The sequence below is a fragment of the Anomaloglossus baeobatrachus genome, chromosome 1, assembly GCF_048569485.1.
Source record: "Anomaloglossus baeobatrachus isolate aAnoBae1 chromosome 1, aAnoBae1.hap1, whole genome shotgun sequence".
NCBI lineage: Eukaryota > Metazoa > Chordata > Amphibia > Anura > Aromobatidae > Anomaloglossus > Anomaloglossus baeobatrachus.
The window spans coordinates 127042928-127070449 of NC_134353.1; the positions used below are offsets into that span (position 1 = coordinate 127042928).

Sequence of the window (27522 nt, forward strand, 5' to 3'; positions counted from 1 at the left end):
TGGACTAGGGCAGACAGGATAGTTAGCCATCACAAAGCATGGCACTTTCCCCAGTCGCTAGAACAACCACTGGGGGCAGGCACCACATAGGGTAGAAGTGGGCGCAACCATCACACTTACAGCAGAACCTTCCTGGGCACGGCTTGGCATAACATCTTGCACTGACAACAGGAGTTAGTGTTTCTCTCTCTTTATGGGCCCGTGGCCTGGAGCAGGAGTCTCGGCCCGGGTTCTGGTAGCAACTGAGGGACACTTCACTAAAAGACTTTCATGGGCACCGGCGGTGACTGCTGACTATCCAGGATCAGCTGGAGCCCATTGTGGCAGAGATCGGTACTCTGGGGCAGCGCCTTAACTACTTGTGAGTAAAAGACCTGAAACCGCAGCCCCTGACTCACCTTTATCGGCGCCCAGCGCTTTGGTGCCGACGAGAGGCTTCGAACACCCCCGTCCGTCCTCCATCATCCTCCCCGGGGTAATCCTGCTCCGCCTGCGGGGAAAGACACCATTCTGGCTGTGACCTTCACCATCAGCCCCGGAGAGCAGCAGCGGCAGCCCTCCATCCCTGGCCGCGTACTACAGGTGGCGTCACAATCATCTAATAGACTTTCCTCACCATCACCCCCATCCTCCACCTTCATGCTCCCTACCACCCTCTTCCTGTACACCTCGGGGTAACGGAACCGGGCCAAGCCACCCCGTGACATCGCAGAGGATCTGCACCCCTGGCCCGTCAATGAGTAGGTTAAAACACCTGCCCCGTCGGGCGCTACACATAGCTCATTGGCAGCCAGTTATGATAGGCGAGCGGGTACTAGAAGTAGAATACCTCTTTACAATCACATCCAAGTCATCTGTGCAGCAAGTAGCGGTGTTTGTAACAGAAACGTACATTAGCTAAAACACTTAAGACAAGATATTTTTATTAACAAATACAATAAAGTTTTATTATGAGTAGTGACGAGGGACCACTACCATGCTCGGGTGCCCAGTACTTTTAACGAGCAGCTGGACACTTTGATGGGCTCAACTTACGTACGGAGTATAAAAAAATTATTTAAAAGAACTGAGAGTCCTCAGTGGTTGATACCTTTTAATGGCTAACTGAAAAGATGGTAATAATTGCAAGCTTTCGAGACTACTTTCGAAAGTAGTCTCGAAAGCTTGCAATTATTACCATCTTTTCAGTTAGCCATTAAAAAGGTATCAACCACTGAGGACTCTCAGTTCTTTTAAATAATTTTTTTATCTCTACTGGCTAACACTGTACAAAGATATATTTTACTTGTACTGAGTATAATCGTTCTCAGATTTTCTGGAAAAATGCTCATATTCCCCACTTACTTCTACTATACTCAGCATGAGTCAAGCCCGTCCAAGTGTCCAACTGCTCGTTACTCGAGTACCAAGCACCGGAGCATGGTAGCGCGCGCTCATCACTAATTATGACCAACAAAACAAGTGAAAATTACATATTAAGGCCAAATGCTCCTTTCACATTCATGGTGGTAACCTAAGGAAACAAAAACGAAGACTGTGAGCACAATGCAACACTCCAACAATCACAATATGTTTATGAATATTTCTTGTAAGCGTTATACATTTTCATTATATATATAATATATATATTAAATAATAAATATAGAGTATATTCTGTGATGGGGGAGTTTAGAAAGGAATGCAATGGTCTGGCAATGCTTAATGCCCTCTGGTTGCATTTGCGATGTATTCAGTTATTGTGACTTGTGTTAATCTGCATGGGTATTTCACTGTTTACACACCTGTATTGGTGAAAGGCATGCGCAGGTTGACTGTCTAGTAGTATCTCGCTGCAGTACAGTCTGGTACTACACCTTCTGTCCTGCTCTTTATCTGTGCCATCATGAGTAGAGATGAGCTAACCTGAAATTCGGTGTTCAGTATTCATACCAAACACAGACTTTACAGAAAAAAAAAACAAAAAAAAACAAACAAAAAAACAAACAACACAAAACTATTCAGGTTTAGGTGCTTTACATATGAACACCACTCATGTGAGCATCACTGTGCTTAGGTACCCTTGGTGCTTGCAATGTTTGATCAGCTCAGACTGGGTGGGTAACAACAGCGTGATTGGATTAGTGTGCACCACAAAAAAAAACAAAACAAAAAAAAAAAAACGCCCCCGGAAGTGATCTGTTTATGGCTGGCTGCATGATGGCGGAGACCCGAAATGCCCAATTAGTGACTTCAGGTCAAGTCCGGGTCCCAAATAGAACTTAAGGTCCGGCTGTACCTGTTGAACCAACCTTCCATGGGTTCGCTCATCTCTAACCATGAACCACATCGGCTGAGAACAGCTGTATGTTACTTTTATGGCCACCCTGTAGTCCCAGCTTGGGCAAATAGCACAAGCAGGTTCTGCACTTTATAGCTTGTTTGCACTACTTTGAAGCTAGATCTTACTATCGCCAGTGTCCCGAATCTTCTCTAATGCTCCAGAGGCAAATATATCTCTTCTAGTAGTCTTGAAGAAAGCGGTTAGGCCTTGGTTCCACTTGCGCATAGCTTCAGATGCGAGTGTATCAGAAGCTATGCGCTAATGACCCTCTGTTGCGAGTGTGAGCCGAGGATCACAGCTGCGGAGAAGGGGGGTGGGTGGGAGTAGTCCCACCACACCCCCCCCCTCCCCCATCTCCTTCTCTGCCTGTCTCTAGGTACATCATACTGTGGTCAGATGAAATGCGAGTGCAGTGCTAATGTTTCACACGCACCCACAGACTTGTATGGGGGTGCGTGAGCCGGGACTTGCTGCCAAACACAGCATGTTGTGATTCATTTCTCATGCCAATATGGCACGAGAAATCAATCGCAGATAGCCACTGCCCCATTGTTTTGCACGGGTACGAGTGTAATCCGATGTTTCATCGAATTGCACTCGTCTGTGCAAAATGCAAGTCAAAATGAGGCCTTAAGACACGACTATGCCACTGATCCAAGCTGTCAATCCATTGGAGCACACCACCCCTGGAAAAGCTGGAAACTAAGGGCTGGGAGCAGTGAGCTCTTGAAGCGGACCCTTCAGATAACCCCTTTAATATACAGTCAGGGCGAGAAATATTTGGACAGTGACACAAGTTTTGTTATTTTAGCTGTTTACAAAAACATGTTTAGAAATACAATTATATATATATATAATATGGGCTGAAAGTGCACACTCCCAGCTGCAATATGAGAGTTTTCACATCCAAATCGGAGAAAGGGTTTAGGAATCATAGCTCTGTAATGCATAGCCTCCTCTTTTTCAAGGGACCAAAAGTAATTGGACAAGGGACTCTAAGGGCTGCAATTAACTCTGAAGGCGTCTCCCTCATTAACCTGTAATCAATGAAGTAGTTTAAAGGTCTGGGGTTGATTACAGGTGTGTGGTTTTGCATTTGGAAGCTGTTGCTGTGACCAGACAACATGCGGTCTAAGGAACTCTCAATTGAGGTGAAGCAGAACATCCTGAGGCTGAAAAAAACGAAAAAATCCATCAGAGAGATAGCAGACATGCTTGGAGTAGCAAAATCAACAGTCGGGTACATTCTGAGGAAAAAGGAATTGACTGGTGAGCTTGGGAACTCAAAAAGGCCTGGGCGTCCACGGATGACAACAGTGGTGGATGATCGCCGCATACTTTCTTTGGTGAAGAAGAACCCGTTCACAACATCAACTGAAGTCCAGAACACTCTCAGTGAAGTAGGTGTATCTGTCTCTAAGTCAACAGTAAAGAGAAGACTCCATGAAAGTAAATACAAAGGGTTCACATCTAGATGCAAACCATTCATCAATTCCAAAAATAGACAGGCCAGAGTTAAATTTGCTGAAAAACACCTCATGAAGCCAGCTCAGTTCTGGAAAAGTATTCTATGGACAGATGAGACAAAGATCAACCTGTACCAGAATGATGGGAAGAAAAAAAGTTTGGAGAAGAAAGGGAACGGCACATGATCCAAGGCACACCACATCCTCTGTAAAACATGGTGGAGGCAACGTGATGGCATGGGCATGCATGGCTTTCAATGGCACTGGGTCACTTGTGTTTATTGATGACATAACAGCAGACAAGAGTAGCCGGATGAATTCTGAAGTGTACCGGGATATACTTTCAGCCCAGATTCAGCCAAATGCTGCAAAGTTGATCGGACGGCGCTTCATAGTACAGATGGACAATGACCCCAAGCATACAGCCAAAGCTACCCAGGAGTTCATGAGTGCAAAAAAGTGGAACATTCTGCAATGGCCAAGTCAATCACCAGATCTTAACCCAATTGAGCATGCATTTCACTTGCTCAAATCCAGACTTAAGACGGAAAGACCCACAAACAAGCAAGACCTGAAGGCTGCGGCTGTAAAGGCCTGGCAAAGCATTAAGAAGGAGGAAACCAAGCGTTTGGTGATGTCCATGGGTTCCAGACTTAAGGCAGTGATTGCCTCCAAAGGATTCGCAACAAAATATTGAAAATAAAAATATTTTGTTTGGGTTTGGTTTATTTGTCCAATTACTTTTGACCTCCTAAAATGTGGAGTGTTTGTAAAGAAATGTGTACAATTCCTACAATTTCTATCAGATATTTTTGTTCAAACCTTCAAATTAAACATTACAATCTGCACTTGAATTCTGTTGTAGAGGTTTCATTTCAAATCCAATGTGGTGGCATGCAGAGCCCAACTCGCGAAAATTGTGTCACTGTCCAAATATTTCTGGACCTAACTGTACATGTTTTTACCACCTTGGAGTGCTACCATTTTCTAATTTCACAAAAGTTACTAATGGTGTTGTAAGATATCAGTTTCCAGTAAAACGATACCCAAAATGACAATGTACACAGTAGACCCATGTGTGCAATGATTGCATGCAGGCACACACCATCCCTCCTTTCAGCACTAGAATATGTAGACATTATTCCATAGAAGCAGTGATTCTAAAGGATCGTATTTTTCTAATAAGGTGAGAAAACACTGCGCATTTTTTTTCTTCTTTTTTATTTTAAACCTCCTTTATGAAGTTAGGCAGAGTGGTTCACTAGACCTCCATAGAACTGTAAATGGACAGACTCACAGCTTCGTACTACTCAGTCATTAAGTCATGTATGGGTATTTTAGATCTAGAGTGATGAACATTTTTAGCTTCCTAATGCTTCTCCAAATTTCTGGGTATTTGCAATTCTTCATTTCTTTCCCTGGTAGAGGAGATACTTACAGGCTCAGGAGGAGTCAGCGGTGGGAGGCTGGGGGCTCTGTTCTTTGTCCTTGGCACATTTCTTCTTGCATTCCTCACAGGTATGATGACAATGTCTGATGTACAGAAATAATATTACTTGGGTGTTCACCATTCAGCAGGTACTGAATGCAACACAAAATACAGATTCAGCATTTTTATACATTTAGAAGACTACAGTATGTGTACTTCACTTTTTCGCTTTGACTATTTAGCAGAAAATCTGAATTGCAATCCCAAAACTGTCCCTGTGTAACTTTGTACCAGACTGCCAGTGTATTGACTGTAAAGAAAAAAAAAAAAAAAAAAAAAAAAAGTATATATAAATCTGAATTTTGCCATAATGCTGATAAATTGCATGCAGATTTGGAGTGGGTCTTGCTGTGAATTTGCCACATGTCACAAAGTCTAAGGCTGTGTGCGCACGTTGCCGAATTTGATGCATTTACGCTGCGTATTGCACCGCAGCGTAAATGCATGCGACCTGCGTCCCCAGCACAATCTATGAAGATTGTGCATAATCCATACGCACGTGTGTTTGAGAGTGCAGCGATTTGGATGCCAAAATTGTTCCAAATCACTGCATTCTAAAAAGCAACATGTCACTTATTCTGTGCGCTTTGGAAGCAGGTCCCGCTCTGTCTATGGGAGAAGCTGTATCCAGAGCGCATGAAATCGGCTTTTTTTCTGCAGAAACACTGCATTCATTATGCAGTGTTTCTGTAGCGATTTGACGCTCACATGTGCTGTCAAACCCCTACAGAAATTTCTGCAGGGACACGACGCAACATGCGCACACAGCCTATGGCTTTGTTCACACATTACAGCCAAGTGCATGTCTGCAATTGTGGTAATGTGGCACCTCAGTGGTCATGGGAGAAATAGTGGCATTGCTCTCTTGACCGCTATGCTTGGAAGCATTGAGGAAAGCTCCATGCTGGGATAGGCTATGTGCGCACGTGTGCGTATTGCATGCAGTTACGCTGCGTTCTGCACCGCAGCGTAACTGCATGCGTCCCCAGCACAATCTATGAAGATTGTGCATGAGACGTGCGCACGTGGCGTATTAGAACGCAGCGATTCGGCTGCTGCCCTAAGTGTGCGTTCTAAGAAGTGACATGTCACTTCTTTCATGCGCTTTGCATGCTGTCTATAGGGAGAGGCAGCATGCAGAGCGCACAAATTCTGCAGGCACCAGGCGCTTCAGAATGGAGCTTTTCAGCTGCGCTCTGAAGCGGACCTTTTGTGTGCGGTGCAGAGCGCACACAGCCTAAGTCTGCATACAACACTTCCTAACTCAGGCAAGAAGGGGGAGCTCAAGACCTGGTTTAGAGAGAACTTCCTGGTGCATTCTGATATGGGGAGGGGTTAGAACAGATACACAAGGACACACTGAAAATGAAACCAACAGAACAGTTTAGGAGAGCAGTAAACACAGTCGCTGATGAGCCCTCTCAGATCATAACACAGTAACAGGGCACCGGGATCCTAGGCTGATTGTGTGCTTAACCCCTTAATGACCAAGGGCAGTAATATTACGTCCCAGCGGTCATAGTGTTACTGCCCACGATCTGCTGCCGGCAGCGATTGATGTACATCTCAGCTGATTTTTTACAGCTGATGTGTGTGCCTGCTAGGCACGAGCAGAATAGTTATCTGCTCGTGCCGTTTAACCCCTTAAATGGCTCTGCCAATATGTGACAGCGCCATTATAAAATGGCATCAGCGGTAAACATTTACTCACCGGCCGATACCGGAAGTCACATCACGTGACTTCCGGTGATTTTCATGGTAGCACAGGGTCATGTGATGACTCCTGTAGCTCACATGGCTCACTTTCAGTGTCACTCGGCTGAGAGCTGGGTGAGACATGAAATGAGCATATCTGCTATTCACTGCTGTGTAGCTGTGATTAGCAGATATGGCAGAGCGATCAGATTGCTGATCCATATAGTCCCTTAGGGGGACTAGTAAAAAAACAAACAAAAAAAAAAAAAAAAAAAAAAAACCTAAAAAGTTCAAATCACCCCTTTGAATATTAAAGGGTTAAAAAAAATAAAAAAAATATACACATTTGGTATCGCCGCGTTCAGAAATGCCCGATCTATCAAAATATAAAATCAATTAATCTGATCAGTAAGCGGCGTAGTGGCAAAAAAAATCCAAACGCCAAAATTGCGGTTTTTTTGGTTGCCACAAATGTTGCGCTAAATGCAATAACAGGTGATCCAAACGTAGCATCTGTGCAAAAATGGTATCATTAAAAAAAGTCAGGCTGAGACTCAAAAAATAAGCTGTCACTGAGCCATAGATCCCGAAAAATGAGACCGCTACGGGTCACGGAATATGGCGTAAAACGTGCGCCACTTTTTTCGAACAAACTGATTTTTTTTTTAACCCCTTAGATAAAAGTAAACCTATACATGCTTGGTGTCTATGAACTCACACCGACCTCAGGCATCACACCCACACATCAGTTTTACCATATAGTGAACACAGTGCATAAAATATCTCAAACACAATAGTGCTATTGCTACATCGTAGCCGCATTCCACAGGTGGCGTCACGAGACAACTACTCCCAACATACCCGGAGCCAGGCCACTGCGACATACTCCTCCACCACCGGCCCAGTGACGAGTAAAACCCCAGGCCCCGTGAGTGCGTCAGTAAAACCTCAAGGATTTTGCAGCCTAAAGCGGGCTTTACACGCTGCGACATCGCCCGAGCGATCTCGTTGGGGGTCACGGAATTTGTGACGCACATCCGGTCGCTTTAGCGATGTCTTTGCGTGTGACACCTATGAGCGATTTTGAATCGTCGCAAAAACGGTCAAAATCGCTAATTGGTGACATGGGGGTCCATTCTCAAGTATCGCTGCTGATCAGTGTACGAAGTAGTTCGTCGCTCCTGCGGCAGCACACATTGCTATGTGTGACACCGCAGGAACGAGGAACCTCACCTTACCTGCGGCCACCGGCAATGAGGAAGGAAGGAGGTGGGCGGGATGTTACGTCCCGCTCATCTCCAGCCCTCCGCTTCTTTTGTGCGGCGGTTCAGTGATGCTGCTGTGACGCTGAACGAACCGCCCCCTTAGAAAGGAGGCGGTTCCTCGGTCACAGCGACGTCGGTAGGCAGGTAAGTAGTGTGACTGTTCCGCGCGATGTTGTGCGCCACGGGCAGCGATTTGCCCGTGTCGCACAACCGATGGGGGCGGGTACGCACGCTAGCGATATCGGTCACGATATCGCAGCGTGTAAAGCGGCCTTTAGTGTAAGTATTGCAGATAAATTAACAGGTGGATTCTGTGCATATTTTTTAAGCATCATGTGGATGAAATTTGACAAAACCTTATTGCAGTTCCCCAGAGCAGGAAACACTTCTGGTTAAAATGTTGGAGAGGGTTGCAAGCAGCAAACTCCCCCAAAATGATGTTCATATGTCCAAGCATGGCATATCGGAAAAGCTTTTCCTATTTATTTAATTGCTGTACAATCATTTTACATGTGTGAACGGCATAGACAAAACGATCTGACATTTGTATATAAATCAGTTACAATTTATGGCACATACTTGTGTTGACGATTGAAAAATCCGGGACCAAATGCACCAACCACACCGGGGGTAAATCCAGCCTCGAATGGGTTCTGAACCCCAAGTTTCTCAAACTTTTTCTGGCATGTTCCGAAATAGGATATCTTTCCAATGGTGAACCCAAGGAAACCGGCCACTGTGTGACACAAGAGAACAATAGTTGCTACTTTAGTTTTTGGTCTCTTTTTTTGCAGTTAGAAGAAGCTGGTATCGGTACGATACACATCTGCACCATCGTGACGCTATACTTACATGCAAGCTTTGGCAAGGACCCAAACCGTTTGTTTTTAGAAAGGTATCCTGTGGGGCAAAAAAAATATATAAAATGACTACCATTTATTCCCAACACTTAGATATGAGAGGAATTCAACCCAGTAATATGTGTCCATTAATTTGTAAAGACCAACTCAAGTCAAACTTAAAAGTCTATGTGTGATGTTAAGACAATGTCATCATATCTTTTAGCTTTGTTATGCAAGGCAATGATTGATCGAAGAATATTAGTGATCTGGGTGCAAGTGCCAATGTGGAATGGACTAAGATTCCTCAGGAACGCAGCCAAGAGCTGATGTCTGCCAATGCACCACATTCGCAGCAGGTCCGACCAGCCAAAGGGCCTCTACAAATTTTCCAATCCTTTTCTATCTCATGAAACATTTTGTATAACCTGCCCATGAGCACTGATCCGAACACTGCAGTAATATTACAGGCTGCACACTACATTCTGACTGCAGCACATGGACCTTGTACAGGTAATCACTTACCTTGGTGGATGAGGATCTGTGTGGCTAGCATGCTGGTAAGGGACAGAGGCAGAGCTGCAAGAACCAAAAACAAATAGAAGTATTAAACTGTTAAGATAAGACTGCAGTCAAGCATCAGGGGCACTCTATATTATTTTAAGTTTTTTTTTTTGGGGGGTATTCCCATCTCCAAGATCATAGCACAATATGTAGTAGGTGTAAGGGTACGCTCACACAAGAGTATGAATCAGACGAGTGCAATGTGATAAAATCTTGCATGGCACTCGGACCAGTGTTAGTCAATGAGGGAGAGGAGATGGTTAGCTTTTTTTTCTGATCAAGCTTCTGGATGAGAGAAAAGTCGCTGCATGCTGCGATGGTCAGTGAGAGCTGTGTCACTTACTCCCATACAAGTCTATGGGTGCGAGTGAAACACCGGACTGCACTCGGATGACATCCAAGTGCAGTGCGATAATCGCATCAGCTGACAATGGAAGAGATTAATCCCTCCCCGCAGCTGTGATCCGATCGCAGCATTGGATCCCAGTTGCACGACATTTGGCTCACGCTGGCAACAGAGCAGGAGCAGAGTATCATTAGCATATCACATCTAATGCAATCACATCAGATGCCATACAATCGTGTGACTCTAGACTAAGAGTAATATTAGCCAGTACCTCCAATTAGAACTGTAGTATAGTTCTCCTGATATAGCCATGTCTCTTACCTCCTGTGCAGGGTATTGCATCTTAGGTATCCATTGTTACTGCCACTGATAAATAGTGACAGTTGCTAGTGGTCATAACCATGGATGCCTAAACTTCAATGCCCTGTACATGAGGCAAGTGACATAATTAATCAAGAGAACTATACTCCATTTCTATTTAGAGGTATTTGCTAATATTATTATTACTACAACTACTACATATTGGGATAGAATCTTGGAGATGGGAATACCCCTTTAAGTTAAAAGCAGGAGTGCACCCTCAAGCTCTATGTGCAAAACGTGCAATATATAGACAACCTAAATGTCTATCAAAAAGAGTTGATAATTGGGAATGGGGTCGTTTATCATTAATTCAGTCATCTTTGCCAGCAGCATATTGCTCATGTATACAGAGGATGTGCTGCTGACAACATGCATGCTGTATGGGGACAGAATGATTGTATTAACGGTAATTCAACAATCGTACAAATTTGTCGGTCCATATATTTCCCCAGACCTTATATAAGCATTGATTTTGTACAACTGCGGTGATAGCTAGTTTTTTTTTTATTTCACCCCCGGAGTGGTATCACTAATGTGTGTTCCCTGTGTGTAGAAGAATACTTAGAAGGTGCTGTGTTTTTCTGTTCTCAGTGTGAAGCCCCTCCAGTGTTGTGTCGGTGTATTACCTTCAGGGACTCCACTCGGCTCAGTCTGGATCTGGTAGGAAATCCTCTATTTGTCGTGACGGCACTCTCAGAATTGCGGTCAGTGGGGACCGCCACTGCAGATTAAGGGATGCCTGGGGCTGATGGTGGGTGCAGTCGGTTGTAGTAGCCTCCTGAGAGTGAGGCAAGCCCCAGGGCCCGGTGTAGGTGTGTAGAACCACAAGGCGCAGAATAACTCCACACAAGCAGGATGTCTTTCAGGGGTTTTACTCACTTCAGATGGCAGGGTGAGTAACCCGGGCGTAGCTGGGATGAACCAGGCTGGAACCAGGTATCCTTCAGGCTGACTTATGATGGTGACTACCGACTCGCCTTCCTTAGCCCTTAGTGGTTTGGGGTAACCCCGACTTTTAGTCCCTATGGGGGTCACCCAGGGAAGTTGCTGAAGCCTCTCTCCCCTTCAGTTGCCGTTTGCTTGTCGCCTGGACCAGATCACTCCAGCTGCTTGCCTCCTGTGAACTATGGGCCCTAACTGTGGCTACGTGGCTGCGGCTTTTGGGTGTTGTGGTGTGGGCTTTGAGGGCCCCACACCGGCAGGTTTAGCAAGGAAAGGTGGATCTATCCCCGCTCCGGGATCTGCCGCCCGTTTGGGCCTGGTACTCCCTAGCAGTCTCCTTACTTCCCACTCCGTGCTCTCTCTTTAGCTGGAGATGGGTTTCGGGTAGCACTCCTAGGTGACCGTTCTCCCCCGTCGGTAGCCACTGCGCGGACGCTGTCAGACTGCAACAGCCCCCAGGGGTCTGCTCTCCTCTGAGCTCCCTGGACTCTGCACACTGAACCGGCTCACTCCTCCTCCTCTCCTGTTCTTGCCTACGCCACCTAGCAACCAGGCTCTCTTACCATACCCCTTGAGTGGAGATGGAGGCTTTTGGCCCCCTCCACTATTCCAGTGGAGGTGAAGGCTTTGCCCCCTCCTGGGATCCCCAGGGGTCCTCTCAAAGGTACATGTGTGAGACCTGATCACTATGCGCCTGTGTAGTCACACCTCGGTCAGCCTTCTGGATTACCTGTTTGTACTGTCCCCAGCATGGGTGCAGTACTCAGTGGTGCCTGACCAGGTCAGGGGCGCCACATCAGCACCGCTGCAGTCCTGTTGTGCTAATTGTGACCTGCTGGACCACCCTAGTGGTTGCTGGCTGAATCAGATATCACTCAATATAAGTCTATGAGAGCCAGAAGGAGAATCGGACTAAGGGCTGCTTCTCACTTGCGAGTTTCTCGCAGTAGAGCAATGCGAGAAAAACTCGCATTGAAATCGGACACATGTTAGTGAATGATTCAGCTCTCATCTGCGATTTTTTTCTCAGTCCAAATCGGACCGAGAAAAAAAATCGCAGCATGCTGCTTTTTTGCGAGTTTCTCGCACCATTTGTCCCAATGATTTCCTATGGAAGGGGATTAAAAGTAGCATCACACACGCGCACCACCGTTCACATTTGCGAGTGTGGCAGTAACTTCGCACATTAGATGAATGTGACAGCACATTCCCATAGGTTAATTAAATGACACATGTGTAATAGCTTTTATCTAATTAAGATGTTGCATGAAACTAGCATCGCAATCGCAACACACACGCGAGCAAATAGCATCGCACTTGCGTTGCACTCGCACCTAACGTGAACTAAAATCAGCCGAGTATTTTTCAGCCCAGTCGGACCGATTTTACTCGCATAGATGTGTTTCCACCCTTACACTGAGAGCTTGTGATCACTCTGACTTCCGGTCAGGGTCAGGAGCTGCAGTCACAAGATGAGCACTACATGGCGGCTGATAAGTATTTTACTAAGGACAAAGAACAAACATTAGGTGATACTACTCTGGGGTGGTCCTTTAAAAATGTCAAAAAAAAAAAAAAAAAAGCTCCAGTAGATTATGTATACTGTATTCAGCGAAATTCTCACTTGCATTGTTTCTAGGGTCAATATTTCCGTATTCACAGTCCTTTGGAGCATGTATGCAGGACATGGAGGCATATTGCCCTGTGCTAAAGGAGGCATGCAGGCTGTATACCAATGTGTTTGTGCCCCCTGGATAGAACTGAGAATGTACAGATAGGTCTCACAAGTGTCCCCATAAGGCTAGAGTCACACTTGGGTGTGACTTGTGCGAGTACTGTCCGGACCACCTGGCTTCTCTTCTGCCAGGGGCGGCTCCGCTGTATGTATTTCTATGATGCAGACCCGCTCCTGTCAGGAGAGCCACGGCCGGTCCAGGCAGTGCGATCGAATACTTGCACGAGTCACACGCAAGTGTGACCCCGGTCTTATAATGGGAATGTCCTGGATTATGGATCATGCCTGTATGCCCCCAGCATTGCCGAACCTGCTCATCTGAGTCCCACACTGTAAGGTTCATAGTCTATACACAGAAAGTGTATAATAACAATTGCAGCAATGAGTATGAATCCAAGTCTAAAGAGTAGTGTTACACCTTGACAACATAAGATAGGGATTATATTGATTACCTCTGTACCAAAAACTCTCCTGTTTACATTCCTTTATGATTTTACCAAATTCTTCTCTGTGTCCATGTGAAGTAATAGGGCAATGTACCTGTAAAGAAAGAAATTCACATATTTCACAAAGATTCCTCTGTACTCTACAGGCTTGATGTCTGAAATAGGAGCGGGGGCGCGGCGTCAGCGCAGCGGGGGCGCGGCGTCAGCGCAGCGGGGGCGCGGCGTCAGCGGAATATACAGCAATAGTACATTGAGGTGCTCAAAAATACACATTTCAAAGAGATTCCTCTGGACTCTACAGACTTGATGTCTGAAATAGCAGTGGTGACACGGTCACTTATGTCTTCTGTGTTGTTCACAGATAGATTATAATGGGTACTTGTTCTAAGGTGCTGTTCACATGTTTCTTATTTATTTTTTTTTGTACCAACAGCACGGATTAATAAAAAAAAAAAAAAAAAAAATACAAAATATTATTGATGTTTATTGTGAGTTTGAAACACTTCATGTAAACTCACAATTCCATTTTTTGAAAGCACATACAGTGTAACCTTGGATTAAGAGTAACTTGGTTTGAGAGCGTTTTGCAAGACAAGCAAAGCTTTTTAAAAAATTGTAACTTGGTTTACGAGCAATACTTTGCAATAAGAGCAAATTCCCACCATGCACACTTCCAGTTCCGTCCTTTCATCGCGGTCTGACCCGCTCTGGAGGTAACTTTCTGTACATGTATACTGTATACAATATACCATTGCACAGTACAGTATACACTATATAGCTTGTGTATCAATTTGCCTTTGTGGATACAGTATTGCACTTTCTTTCTGCTAACCACTGCAGCACATTGCTTGTATTGTAATCTAATTGCCTGGGCAGTCTTCCGACCCCACATGTGGCTTAGATCTGCCCTTATTTTGGGGAGAATAGATTTGGGGTGTGTTTTTTGTGTATTGTACTAGAATAAAGATTGTCATATTTATACATCAGTTTTACTCTCTATAGTACCTCCTGCACACCTCTACAATTCTATTGTAAACCAACGTGTAGTTTAATTTGTTTTGCTTTTTTTCTGCACTGTACAGTATTGTATTAGTGCACTGTAATAATTTTATATGAATACAGTACATTTTGTATTACTGTAATAAATTTGTATAAATACAGTAAATATTTTTGGGTTGTGGAACGAATTGTCTGCGTTTCAATTATTTCCTATGGGAAAATTCTCTTTGATATGAGTAACTTGTGTTGGGGATAAGAATTAAGTAACCAGAAATACTTAATTCAGCCATTTCATAGACTCAGGTATATAGTTTAGTAGATGTAAACTAACACATATTTATGAATGCTTTTGTTTCTTACTAACACATATATATCTATATTGCTTATTTAGTGATTTTCCTTAACACAGTATATACCAGCATATGTAATTTGAAGATGGCTGCCACATCCTGTCTACACCCAAGATGATGAACAAAGGAGAATTCCTAAAGTTTGGACTGACCAATCCAGAAGAGATTATGCTAATTTCTATACGTCTTGAAGCCCTGACCTGCAATAATTGATTGGACCATACTTTTGTCTACATCCCTTACTTCTCCTGAACTGTATAAATCTTCAAACAATAAAGAGAGCCAGTTGCCCAGCGTCTGTCATGGAGAAGGTCCATAACCGATATAGTGTCTGTTATCATTCTCTCTCGCGTGCACTCATGACATTATAATTTGAAACAGCAGTCAGATCCCGAGAGACCGCTTGGGTCTAATTATCATTTCAACACTTGGTTTAAGAGCACACTCCCGGAACGACTTATGCTCGGAATCCAAGGTTCCATTGTAATTGTTCCTGCATAAAAAAAATGCATTTAATGCAATGTCAAAAAAGCACAAAAAGAAAATGCATCTATAAAAACTGCAATAAACAAAGCAACTTGTTGTTTCTCAATTTGATGCAGAAACCTGGAAAAAAAAAAATGCAGAAAAAAACCCTGCTTTTCTGCATGTGGGAACATGGTGTTCTAGTTAACTATGGCTTTGTGAAATATGCCATTATCATGTTATATCTTGTTACAAACCGTCTCCTGTGCAACCAGAGGGCAATGTGTACAATGAAACGAGAAGGACACAGAGGCACACAATTATACTCGTGTTTGCTTTGTCAGGGCCTGTCGGGTAAAGTGCACGCCCTACTATAAATGGGAGTGGAAATAAGTGAAAGGTAAGAACCATACAATAACCAGTCTAGTGCAATAAAAGAAATCTTGTGTATTAAGACGAATTCACACATAACCTAAAAGGTATAAATCTGAATCCCAAGAAAACAGGAGGGAGGGGGAGCCTGGGAGCTTTGATGCACGAATTTGTAAGTTTGCTCCATTCATATAGCTGGAGATTGTTGAAATCCAAGAATCCAGAATACTTTTTACAAGTTGCTCAGAATTAGGTGGTTTGTTTTTTTCCTTATGAAAAAATTAACCCATTTTAAATAATCTTGCTGGATCTGATCGGAAACCATTCTTGATCCATTTTTCCACACATGAAGAAAGGAAAAAAAAAAAAAAAGTTTTAAAAATTCCTAAGCTTCCATTACTACACAAGGGAAATAAAAAATTTTTTCCCGCCGGTGCCTGCACTGTGATACATAACTGCAACCTGCTATGTTTATTGCTTTTTATTGTTGATGTTTGTTTTCAACGCAGTTTCACTAATTTTTTGGGGTTGTTTTTTAAAGCGTGCAGCTGTTTTTTTTTTTTTCCTGCAAAAATGCTGCAATTCTTTACTTAAAGGCAATTGCAACTTTACTTTTTTTTTCAAAAACCACAGTAAATAAAACTACACCACTCCACATTGTCTTTGAAAGCACAGTGGGCATAATGTTCCAGTTCCAAAAAAATCACATCCACTTTGTTTGAAGTGTTAAAACCCGTGGATTTTGTTTAAAAAAACATTTAGTGGGCTAAAAAGACAAATGAGTTTAAGCATCTGAGCACTATCCTTTTTCCCCCCCATAGACTCCTCACTGAGGAATTTGATTCATCATGACCTGGAAAAAAAATGGACGTCTTCCACTTTGTTTTTATGTGGTACTTGGTGTGCAAAAAATACTCAGACATGAGCACAGCTACTTAGACCAGGGGTGGGGAACCTTTTCGGCACCACTGGGCAGATTCCCAGAGACCACAGTTCTCGGGCCAGCAGCCACGTTTTTCAGGCTGCTTGCCCTTTAAACCCCTCGAACTGCAAGCAGGCAGACGCAGCAGTGAACACTGAATGATGGGTTATGTCCTCACGCTGGCTAACGCCAATGTCAGGATGCACTTTGTGGGTGGAGTTAGCATGTGATGCACTCCCGCCAGTGTATTCCCCACAGATAAAGACATCAGTGACAGCCCCAGCGCCTCTCCTGCAATGCATGTGCCACCACCTCCCTCCCTTGCGATGCATGTGCCACCACCCCCCGGCGCCTCCCTCCCCTGCGATGCATGTGCCACCACCCCCCAGCGCCTCCCTCCCCTGCGATGCATGTGCCACCACACCCCAGCGCCTCCCTCCCCTGCGATGCATCGCGAGGTGGGGGTGGAGGGGGCGGCACATGCATCGCAGGGGAGGGAGGCGCTGGGGGTGGTGGCACATGCATCACGAGGGGGGGGGGGGTGAGGGGGTGGCACATGCATGTGCCGCCACCCCCCAGCGCCTCCCTCCCCTGCGATGCATGTGTGACGCCCTGGACCCCAGAGGTCACAGGTCACACACACACACACACACACACACCTGGACAGGTCACACCAGTCAAACTTAAAACCCTTGTTGCCACCCTCCAGGGTTGATGTCCACACCAGGTGGGGCGGAGCCAGGCGCCCCGCTCACCGAGGAGTTCACAGTCTGGAGGCGTGAAAAAACACGAGAGAACAGTTGAGTAGTCAGAGTGAAAGGAGTGAAAACTGTTGGTGTCTGGGTTGGAACCCAGGCACATTCAGCAAGGTCGGCAGACGGTGGTGGCTGTCTGCAGGAGTTGGCAAAGGTCAGCGGAACCGTAGGAGCGGGGTTGGGCGGTGGCCCACCGGTACCGAACCGGGGAGCCGATTGGAGCCAAGCACCAAGCAGGGTACTCAGACCCCGACTAGGCTTAAAGCCAACCTCTAGTCAAATTCTCTGATTGCGGTCTGGACCTCAGGGGTTCATTCCCAACCAAGTCCCGATTGAAGGCAACAGCCCAACCAGTACGGATAAGCGCCACCGCCAAGGGCCAGAGATCCAAAGGGCCAGCGTCTGCAGGCAAAGGGGCTCCTCCGGCACATATACATCGGGGAGCGGACTACCGGTGCCCAGGCATTGGAGTCAACATTCATACACAGGTGCAGGGAAACAACAGCCACCATCAACCCATCCAGGGAATTACTGCAGCCGGCTGCGGGCCCCGTCCATCCAGCCGTTTGGTTTACCAGAGACTCTGTCCATCTGTATCTGAGTGAGTACACCAGTGCCATCCGGCACCATGCTGCACTGCCTCACAACCCTGCGAGCCCCATCCTACTGGAAAGCAATCAGCCACCGGGCCCAACAGCCCCTACCCACGGAGGGGTCAACAACTAGCTGCTCCCCGCTATCGCCCCCGGGAACCCCGTCACCAGCAGCGGAGGTGCCCACCATCACCACAACCAGTGGGTGGCGTTACGAACTCTAAAACCAATCCCAAATCCCCTTTTCACTCGTGGGCGAGAAGCGCTGCTCGAGCCCCGGGTCCGGCCCGCTCGAGCCACCGAGGAGAAGGCACCGGATCCAAGCGCAATCTCCCCAAGCAGACCCCGCGACGGGGAAACCGGCCCCCGCCCTCCACACATGTGCCTTACCACAATAGGGATGAGCTAAGTAATTGATTGACCAAATACAGCAAGGTTAATTTTAAGGTTGATAATATTATGTAGCTCCCATTTGATGGCATTGGCAGGAAAAAGGTTTCCCACCTACTAGTGTCCTTCCCGTAAACAACATGGATGGAACTCGCATGTGAAAACTGCCATGTGAATGAGGCGCGAGAGGCCTGTGCACGTGGCTGTATTATGTTAGGTGTGTACTGATAACAGGGCTGCAATAAAAGTGCATGAGGCCTTTACTGTACACAACAGCTCTTTCTAATGTCTGAATATATCTGAAGTTAAAATATAAAAATGCATCAGGCCTTGTGTGTACACAGGTGTGAATAAGCATTGCTTCAATGAGAGGATGAATGCATCAGTACATATAGGGCTCAATTCATCATTTGCCTTTTTTTTGTCCTTTTTTGTGGTTTTTGGAAATTTTATGGTGCCCAATTAATCAAAATTGCGCATGTGATTAGTGATTTTTGCGAAATGTCCAAAATTGTCATTTTTTAGCCTTTAACCATTTTTGTGACTTTTTAACGAAAAACTGAAATGTTGTGTAAATGTCTTAAAGAATAATAAAATAAATAAATGCCACTTTTAGACTGTCTTTCATTAAATCGCTAAAGGGCAGACTGGAGAGGAGGTTTTTTTTTTAAAGTCCCATTTCATTAATCTGTCTAAGGCCTCCGACACACGTGAAAATCACGCACGTGCCGAGAGACACGTATTTCCCCTGCGTGTTGCGTGCAGGTAAGTACGTGTCTCTGGTACGTGCGGGTCATGTGTGTTCTCCGCATGCTGTCCGTGATAACATACGGAGAACAGGTTATTTACAAACTCACGTGGTCCTTCCTGCTGTCCGTGGTGCTGATCTTCGGTCTCCAGCCCTGCCATCTCCCCGCTGCTGCTGCTGCCGGCCGCAGTGAAGTGAATATTAAATGAGAATAATGAGCGGCGGTCGGCAGCAAGTGACAGCAGCGACAGAGACAGGAGGGCTGGAGAAGGTGAGTTAAGGTTTTTTTTTCCTTTTCTCTGACACGTGTGTTTTCTCCGGCGCGTGTCACACGGGACCGCATCCACACTACATCCGTGTGGTATGGCTGCGAGCCGTGTGACACCCGTGCTGCCAGAGAAAACACTGACATGTCAGCGTGTAGAAAAACGCACACACGTACAAACGCACACGGACACACATTCTGTGTGGTTTTACGTGTGTGTGCCTGCTACAATAGGGTAGCATTGCTGAACGTGTCTCCGTGCCCCCGGTACGTGCAAAAAATGGCAAACACGTACCGGCGACACGGATGTGTGTCGGAGGCCTAAAACAGCTACAAAAAAAAAAAAAAAAAAAAAAAAAACACACCTTAATCTGTTGCAAATCAAAAATTCACTAAGGCCAAAGTCACACTTACGCGTATCCCGCATCACATTGCATCACCCGGCATGGCCACACACACTGGCAGGAGCAGGTTGGCTACATGTATTTCTATGCAGCTCAGACACTCCTGTCCAGAGAGTGAGTGGCTGTGGTGGGTGATGCCGATGCTAGTCACTAGCAAATGTGACTGCGGCCTAATTGGGAAATACTCATGCCAAAACAAACCTAGAAAAAAATTGCCGGAACTTACTAATCTCATAGTCTGAACTGGTGCATACTGAACATGACATACAGTATTCAAAAATAGCAGTTGCACTCAAGTAAAGGGAAATATAAAAAACAAGAATGTAGATTATGAATATTGGAATGTGAATACACATTACTGCTAAGAAAACACAAAACATTTTTTGAAAAATATGAGTTCTTAGCATTTTTTATACAGACAGGTACATTTACATGAGGTTTTTGTTTTGTGTTTTTGTTTTTTTTTTACCACATTGTCAAAATCGCATATGGTATAATTGTCGTATTATTGCAATCAGCCAGGTAGTTTTGTTTTTTGTTATAGCAAAATATGTTAAAATAAATGCGCAAAACCATGTGGCCAAAAACATTGTAAAGTTGCCTGCTTTTTTGGTGTGCATCTTAACATGGTGTTGACCAAGCAGTTAAAAATAAGTCTCATGTAAATGTATGACTACAGTGGGTCCAAGGGCCCAAAACAGCAGCAATTTTATACAATTTTTTTTTTATACCGGCTCCTCAGTATAGAGTTGTAAGTTTAGTTCAACTCCATAGCCAAATTTCAAATAACATTTCTGACAGGTTTGTTTTGGCATAAAGTATTAAAAAAAATACAGTTTCACTCAAGTAAAGGGAAAAAGAAAAAACAAAAATGTAGATGGTGAATATTGAAATGTGAATAGAATAAGCATTACTGCTCAGAAAACACAAAAAAATTTCTTTGAAAAATATGAGTTACTTAGCAAATAAAGATGGCCAAATTTGCTTGTGCCTAGATACCAACATCAAGGTGTAACTCTTATCTGGGTCCTACTCTAAATGCTATGCCTGTCTAGTTCAAATTGACCTATTATATGAGCAATGGAAGGAAGATAGGAGGAGCTGGAACAGATAGCAAAAGACACCGATCGGACCCGACCACCTCACAGGCGAGTATAAAAAAAAAAAAAAAGAAGATGTTATGTAGAATGGCCTGTAATGAAAAGGGGGGATGCACAGCCTGAGGTGAACAAGGGAGTGCTGCCCTATGTGTGAAAACAAAATGTGTACATTGGAGAAGAAAGGCACACGTAAGTAGGGCGCACATCAATCAATGATATGAAAGGTCATGCAATATATAAATATTTCATTGGGTCAAAAAAAAAGTGAAAAACACACAATTAAAAAGATAGACAATATACAAACAAGGCCTCAAGATATTGTAGTATGGCTCCAGGATAATATACCGGTAAGTACAATCATCAAAAGTACATATCAAGAATTTGAATAAATATCATAGTGTTACACCAGTAATACAAAGAGACTGACACGGTATAAAGTCAGCATGCAGTAATTGTGAGCAGAATATACAAAAACCACAAAATGGATTGGGTTACCTATGGGGACGAGGAGTAAGGTTGCAGACACTATGAGCACTGCAAGTAATGATTCATTCATATAGAATCAGTTTCTCTGAGGGCTCCAACACACATCTGTTAAAACCACGCACGTGTGATCCGGGCCGTTTTTTGGGTCAGTTTTCCGTTTTTTAGGTCCGTTTTTATGGTATGTGTGGCCAGCATGTGTATCCCGTATGCTAACCGTATGTGCGTGTGGAATGTCCGTGTGTGCGTGAAATAACTGACGTGTGTGTGTTGTCCGTGTAAAATGTTCCGTGTGTGTGTGATGCACAATGTCGTTGATACATGTCGGCAGACAGCAGAGAGTTGCGCGATGAGAATGAACTCAGGTGAACTTCACCCGACTTCATTGTCATGCTGCGGCTCTGTCTGTGTGCCGCGTACTGATTAGCGGTCACCCGTGAAGGACTCACCGGTGACCGCTAATCCCCTGACTGAATTGAGCAGCCGTCTCTCATACTTACGGTTCCCCGATCTCCGGCGCGGCGCTGCACGGCTGTTATAAAAACTTTGGCGGCTTTTACTATTTTGAAAAAGCCGGCCGCTCATTAATCAATCTCGTATTCCCTGCTTTACCCGCCCACCAGCACCTGTGTTTGGTTGCAGTCACACACGCCTACCACGCTGAGTGACAGCTGTCTCACTGCACCCAATCACAGCAGCCGGTGGGCGTGTCTATACTGTGCAGTAAAATAAATAAAAAAAACAAAAACGGCGTGCAGTTCCCCCCCCCCCCCCCATTTTAATAGCCAGATAAAGCCATATGGCTGAAGGCTGGTATTCTCAGGATGGGGAGCCCCACGTTATGGGGAGCCCCCCAGCCTAACAATATCAGTCAGCAGCCGCCCAGAATTGTCGCATACATTATATGCGACAGTTCTGGGACTGTACCCGGCTCTTCCCGATTTGCCCTGGTGCGTTGGCAAATCGGGGTAATAAGGAGTTATTGGCAGCCCATAGCTGCCAATAAGTCCTAGATTAATCATGTCAGGCGTCTCCCCGCGATACCTTCCATGATTAATCTGTAAATTACAGTAAATACACACACACACACACACACACACACACACACACACACACACACACACACACACACCTCATTTGTTGCGTGGAGCTGACAGGAGCGGCGGTGTATTCTGCAGCTCCTGTCACCTGCATGTAGCAGAGCTGGAAGCGACGCTGGAGGTCCGTGGATTACGCCGGACAAGGAGGGCTTTGTCTGGATTAATAAATTGGTGATGAGGGACTTTGTTAGTGTTTTTTATTTCTAATAAATTAATTTTTTCGGGTGTGTGTGTGTGTGTGTGTTTTTTAACTGTAATTTACAGATTAATCATGGAAGGTATCTCGGGGAGACGCCTGACATGATTAATCTAGGACTTATTGGCAGCTATGGGCTGCCAATAACTCCTTATTACCCCGATTTGCCAACGCACCAGGGCAAATCGGGAAGAGCCGGGTACTGTCCCAGAACTGTCGCATATAATGTATGCGGCAATTCTGGGCAGCTGCTGACTGATATTGTTAGGCTGGGGGGCTCCCCATAACGTGGGGCTCCCCATCCTGAGAATACCAGCCTTCAGCCGTATGGCTTTATCTGGCTGGTGGCTGGTATTAAAATGGGGGGGGGGGGGGGGGACCGCACGCCGTTTTTTTTAAATTATTTATCTATTTTACTGCACAGTATAGACACGCCCACCGGCTGCTGTGATTGGGTGCAGTGAGACAGCTGTCACTCAGCGTGGTGGGCGTGTGTGACTGCAACCAATCACAGGCGCCAGTGGGCGGGTAAAGCAGGGAATACGAGATTGATTAATGAGCGGCCGGCTTTTTCAAAATAGTAAAAGCCGCCGAAGTTTTTATAACAGCCGTGCAGCGCCGCGTCGGAGATCGGGGAACGGTAAGTATGAGAGAGGGGGGAGACTCACCGACAGACAGAGAGGGACAGATAAGACAGAGAGACCGACCGACGGACTGAGGGAGAGAACGAAACAGAAAAAGAAAAAAAGACCGACATCACATGAAAAAAAAGCACAAAACATACAGGGAGCAAACAGAGATGCGTCCGTGTCACTCGGACGTGCGCACAGACCCATTGACTTTCATTGGGTCCGTGCTGCGTATTGCGTGCAGAAAACGGACATGCTGCCATGCAAAACGCACACAGGTACGGATCACGGACACGGACAAACGGACATGCATCAAAAACGCACGTGGAGCTTTTATCATACAATAACATTGGTGCACGTTTGGCCGTGTCTCCAGTATACACGGAAACGGACCAAACACGCACGGCTTTCACGGATGTGTGTTTCAGGCCTTAGAAAGGCAGGCGTAGTGCGATTGTGGAACCAATGTATATGAGACATACCTGTGATGATGTAACAAAACACTGAACAGATTGGATTTACCAATGGGGACAGAAAATGAGATCATAAGTGCTGCATGTGTGAAGCCCCACAGGTGCAGTGTCGGTGCATTACCTTCAGGGACTCCACTCGGCTGGATCTTGTCACAGGTAGGAAATCTTCTATTTGTCGTGACGCCACTCTCAGAATTGCGGTCAGTGGGGACCGCCACTGCAAATTAAGGGATGCCTGGGGCTGATGGTGGGTGCAGTCGGTTGTAGTAGCCCCCTGAGAGTGAGGCAAGCCCCAGGGCCCTGTGTAGGTGTGTAGAACCACAAGGCGCAGAATAACTCCACACAAGCAGAATGTCTTTCAGGGGTTTTACTCACAGAAGGTGGCAGAGTGAGTAACCCGGGCGTAGCTGGGATGAACCAGGCTGGAACCAGGTATCCTTCAGGCTGACTGATGAGGGTGACTACCGACTCGCCTTCCTTAGCCCTTTGCGTTTTGGAGTAACCCCGACTTTTAGTCCCTATGGGGGTCACCCAGGGAAGTTGCTGAAGCCTCTCTCCCCTTCGTTTTGTCCGTTTGCTTGTAGCCTGGACCAGGACACTCCGGCTGCTTGCCTCCTGTGAACTATGGGCCCTAACTGTGGCGATGTGGCTGCGGACTTTTTAGTGTGTTCTTGGGGGTGTAAAGTACCCCCTCAAGCAGGTTTGGCAAGGAAAGGTGGATCTATCCCTGCACTGGGACCTACTACCCGTTTGGGCCTGGTAACTCCCTAGCAGTCTCCTTACTTCCCACTCCGTTGCTCTCTCTTTAGCTGAAGATGGATTTCGGGTAGCACTACTAGGTGACCGTTCTCCCCCGTCGGTAGCCACTGCGCGGACGCTGTCAGACTGCCACAGCCCCAGGGGTCTGCTCCTGACGTCTGCTCCCCCTGAACTGCACACTGAACCGGCTCACTGCCCCTCCTCTCCTGTTCTTGCCTACGCCACCTAGCAACCAGGCTCTCTTACCACACCCCTTGAGTGGAGATGGAGGCTTTTGGCCCCCTCCACTATTCCAGTGGAGGTGAAGGCTTTGCCCCCTCCTGGGATCCCCAGGGGTCCTCCCAAAGGTACATGTGTGAGACCTGATCACTATGCACCTGTGTAGTCACACCTCGGTCAGCCTTCTGGATTACCTGTATTGCACTGTCCCCAGCATGGGTGCAGTACTCAGTGGTGCCTGACCAGGTCAGGGGCGCCACACATGCACTGCAAAGAGTAATGATTCACAAGTGCAGAATCATGGTTCCCATTATGAGTACAACCATAGTATGATACAATGCTGATGTATGCAAAAATAGCTATGATTGTATGGCAAGAGGATGGTAGAGCCCTAAAAAAATTATTATAAATCGTGAACACAATACCAGTATAAAAAAAGGGCATACAAAGCAATCCAAGCTGTCAGTGCCAGGTGATATAGACAAGCATGGTTGCAATGGTACAATGAACAATATAAGAATGTGTACAGATGAAATTGTACCAAACACCCAGCTATAAAAGGAATCGCACTAAAAAACAGCCAGTCAAGTTGTGAATCATACGCCCCGCTGTGGCAGTGAGCCACCAAAGTAGGGAGTCAATTCAAGTAGATGGAAAGACTGAGAATCCCCCAAGGTGAGGAGAAATCAAGCTGCCATAATTACCAACCGGGCCCGGTGTGGTCAAAAAAAACTGCATGCTGGAATCAGGAAATGAATGGAGCAAAAATGAGGCCAAGAAAATAGCCCCACGCGCAGCGCTGACAAGCAGCTCCATTCATTTCTTGATTCCAGCAGTGTTTGAGAGCGCAGTGATTTGCATACTGAAATTTTGATCCAAATACCTGTGCTCAAAAAAGCAACAATGTCACTTCTTTCATGCGCTTTGGATGCTGCTCCCATTCTGTCTATGGGAGAGGCACATCCAGAGCGCATGAACTCGCCATCTATTCTGCAGACACACTGCATCCATTACGCAGTGTTTCTGCAGCAATTTGAAGCGCACATGTGCTGTCAAATCGCTGCAGAATTTGCAGCATGAACACTACACAACGTGCACACATAGCTTAAAAGCTGCTTTTTAGTAGTACCAGCAAAGGCGATTAGATTTCAGAAATCCTTTGCACACGATTGCTTTTTTTTTCCTGACTGAAATGGAAAACTGCTGTTTTCTAATTAGAGTGTCAATTCTTTCATTGTTTTTGCAGCTTTTTTCACCATTGAAAGCAATGGGAAAGTGGAAAAAAGTGAAGCTGCGATTTTTACTGCTTAAAATGTACTGTAGACAAATGACACAGCAAAACCGGCTTTTTGGAAGCTGGTATTTTACTGCCAAGAGAGCAGGTTTTTGCTGTAGAAAAAAAAGCAACGTGTGAACCGGCTACATGCGCACGCTGCATCTTTTTGGGTTTCATAAACTGCAGCCAAAACTGCACCTTGTCAGAGAGCCTGGAAATGTCACTAAAAATGCTTGTAATTGTAGGTGCGTTTTTGCTGCGCTTTCGGTGCGTTTTTTACAACATGCGTTTTTATGACAAATGTTGACTAAAACGCAGGAAGAATGAACATGCTGCATTTTTTTTGTCACAAACGTTTGACAAACAACGCTGATAAATAAACTGCAATGTGCGCACAGCAAATCTGACTTCTCATAGACTTTGCTGGGAAGTCAAATGTCAGAAAATTCTGACAACAAAACTGCAGCCAAAAACGCAGCAAAAAAACGCAACGTGCGCATGTAGCCTAACTTTCCAACTTATACAAAACTACAACTCATTACGTGCTGAGGGTTGAAGTTTTGCAGTTGAAGAGACACAGGTTGGAGATCAATAGAAGTACAATAAGAGAAGGACTTACTGGACTTTTCTTCTCCGGGGCAGGGCTGGCGCCCTGGTCTGGGACTTGTGGGTCTGCAGACATATTTCCTACCAGCAGAGACTGGAGGTCAACAACACAATGAGTGCGTGAGCTGGAGAAGTCTGTAATGTCTGTGCGTGGTTAGGAGGGCGGAAGAGATTACTGAGACACTCCCATTACTGGATGACGTGAGAATTTCTAGAGGACCTGGAGAGGGAATCATTCACTTTATATACATTAGCAATGAGCAGAGCGTGCCTGGAATCATACACAACTAAATATAGACCATACAAGGTTATCCGCACTATACATTAGTAAAAAATAAACAGCAAAAAAAAAAAGAAAAACAGTTCTCCCGGAAACTGAAAAACAAAAAAAATGTCGTCCTTGAGTTGTCCTCGGCTTCAAAGGTGTAACTTTGTTAATCTGTTCCTTCATAGTTAGGCTATGTGCCCACGTAGCATATTTTCATGCAGTTCCACTGCGTTCTGCACCGCAGCGTAACTGCATGCGTCCTGCGTCCCCAGCATAATCTATGAAGATTGTGCATAATCCATGCCCATGTGGCGTATTAGAACGTAGTTCTTCGGCTGCTGCCAAAGCGCTGCGTTCTAAGAAGTGACATGTCACTTCTTTCATGCGCTTTGCATGCAGCCCTTGCTCTGTCTATGGGAGAGGCTGCATCTAGAGAGCATGAAATCGGCTTTTCATTACGGACTGTTTCTGCAGCGATTTGAAGCGCACGTGTGCTGTTCAAATCACTGCAGAAATTTCTGCAGGGACAGAACGCTACGTGTGCACATAGCCTAATTCCTCATCAGACCTCAAGCAGAAGAGTTACCAAAACAATATCCCTTTTGATTGCAAATGGCACAGCATAATCCAACGTGACGTACAGCAGATCTGAAACCCACAGCTTTTGTCAGATAAGGCTA

The 27522-nt window shown here is 45.5% G+C and overlaps 1 protein-coding gene across 1 annotated transcript; it reads right to left on the reverse strand.

The window, feature by feature from the left end:
* Positions 1-1190: 1190 nt before the first annotated feature.
* On the reverse strand, positions 1191-26729 carry OCIAD2 (OCIA domain containing 2). The gene is made up of 7 exons (XM_075334131.1): positions 26588-26729; positions 13477-13564; positions 9600-9653; positions 9088-9135; positions 8815-8971; positions 5225-5319; positions 1191-1513 (listed from the first exon to the last, which is right to left on the reverse strand). Exons 1-6 carry the CDS (start codon positions 26648-26650, stop codon positions 5229-5231), a joined length of 501 nt encoding a protein of 166 aa, XP_075190246.1. The 5' UTR covers positions 26651-26729; the 3' UTR covers positions 1191-1513; positions 5225-5228.
* Positions 26730-27522: the final 793 nt, after the last annotated feature.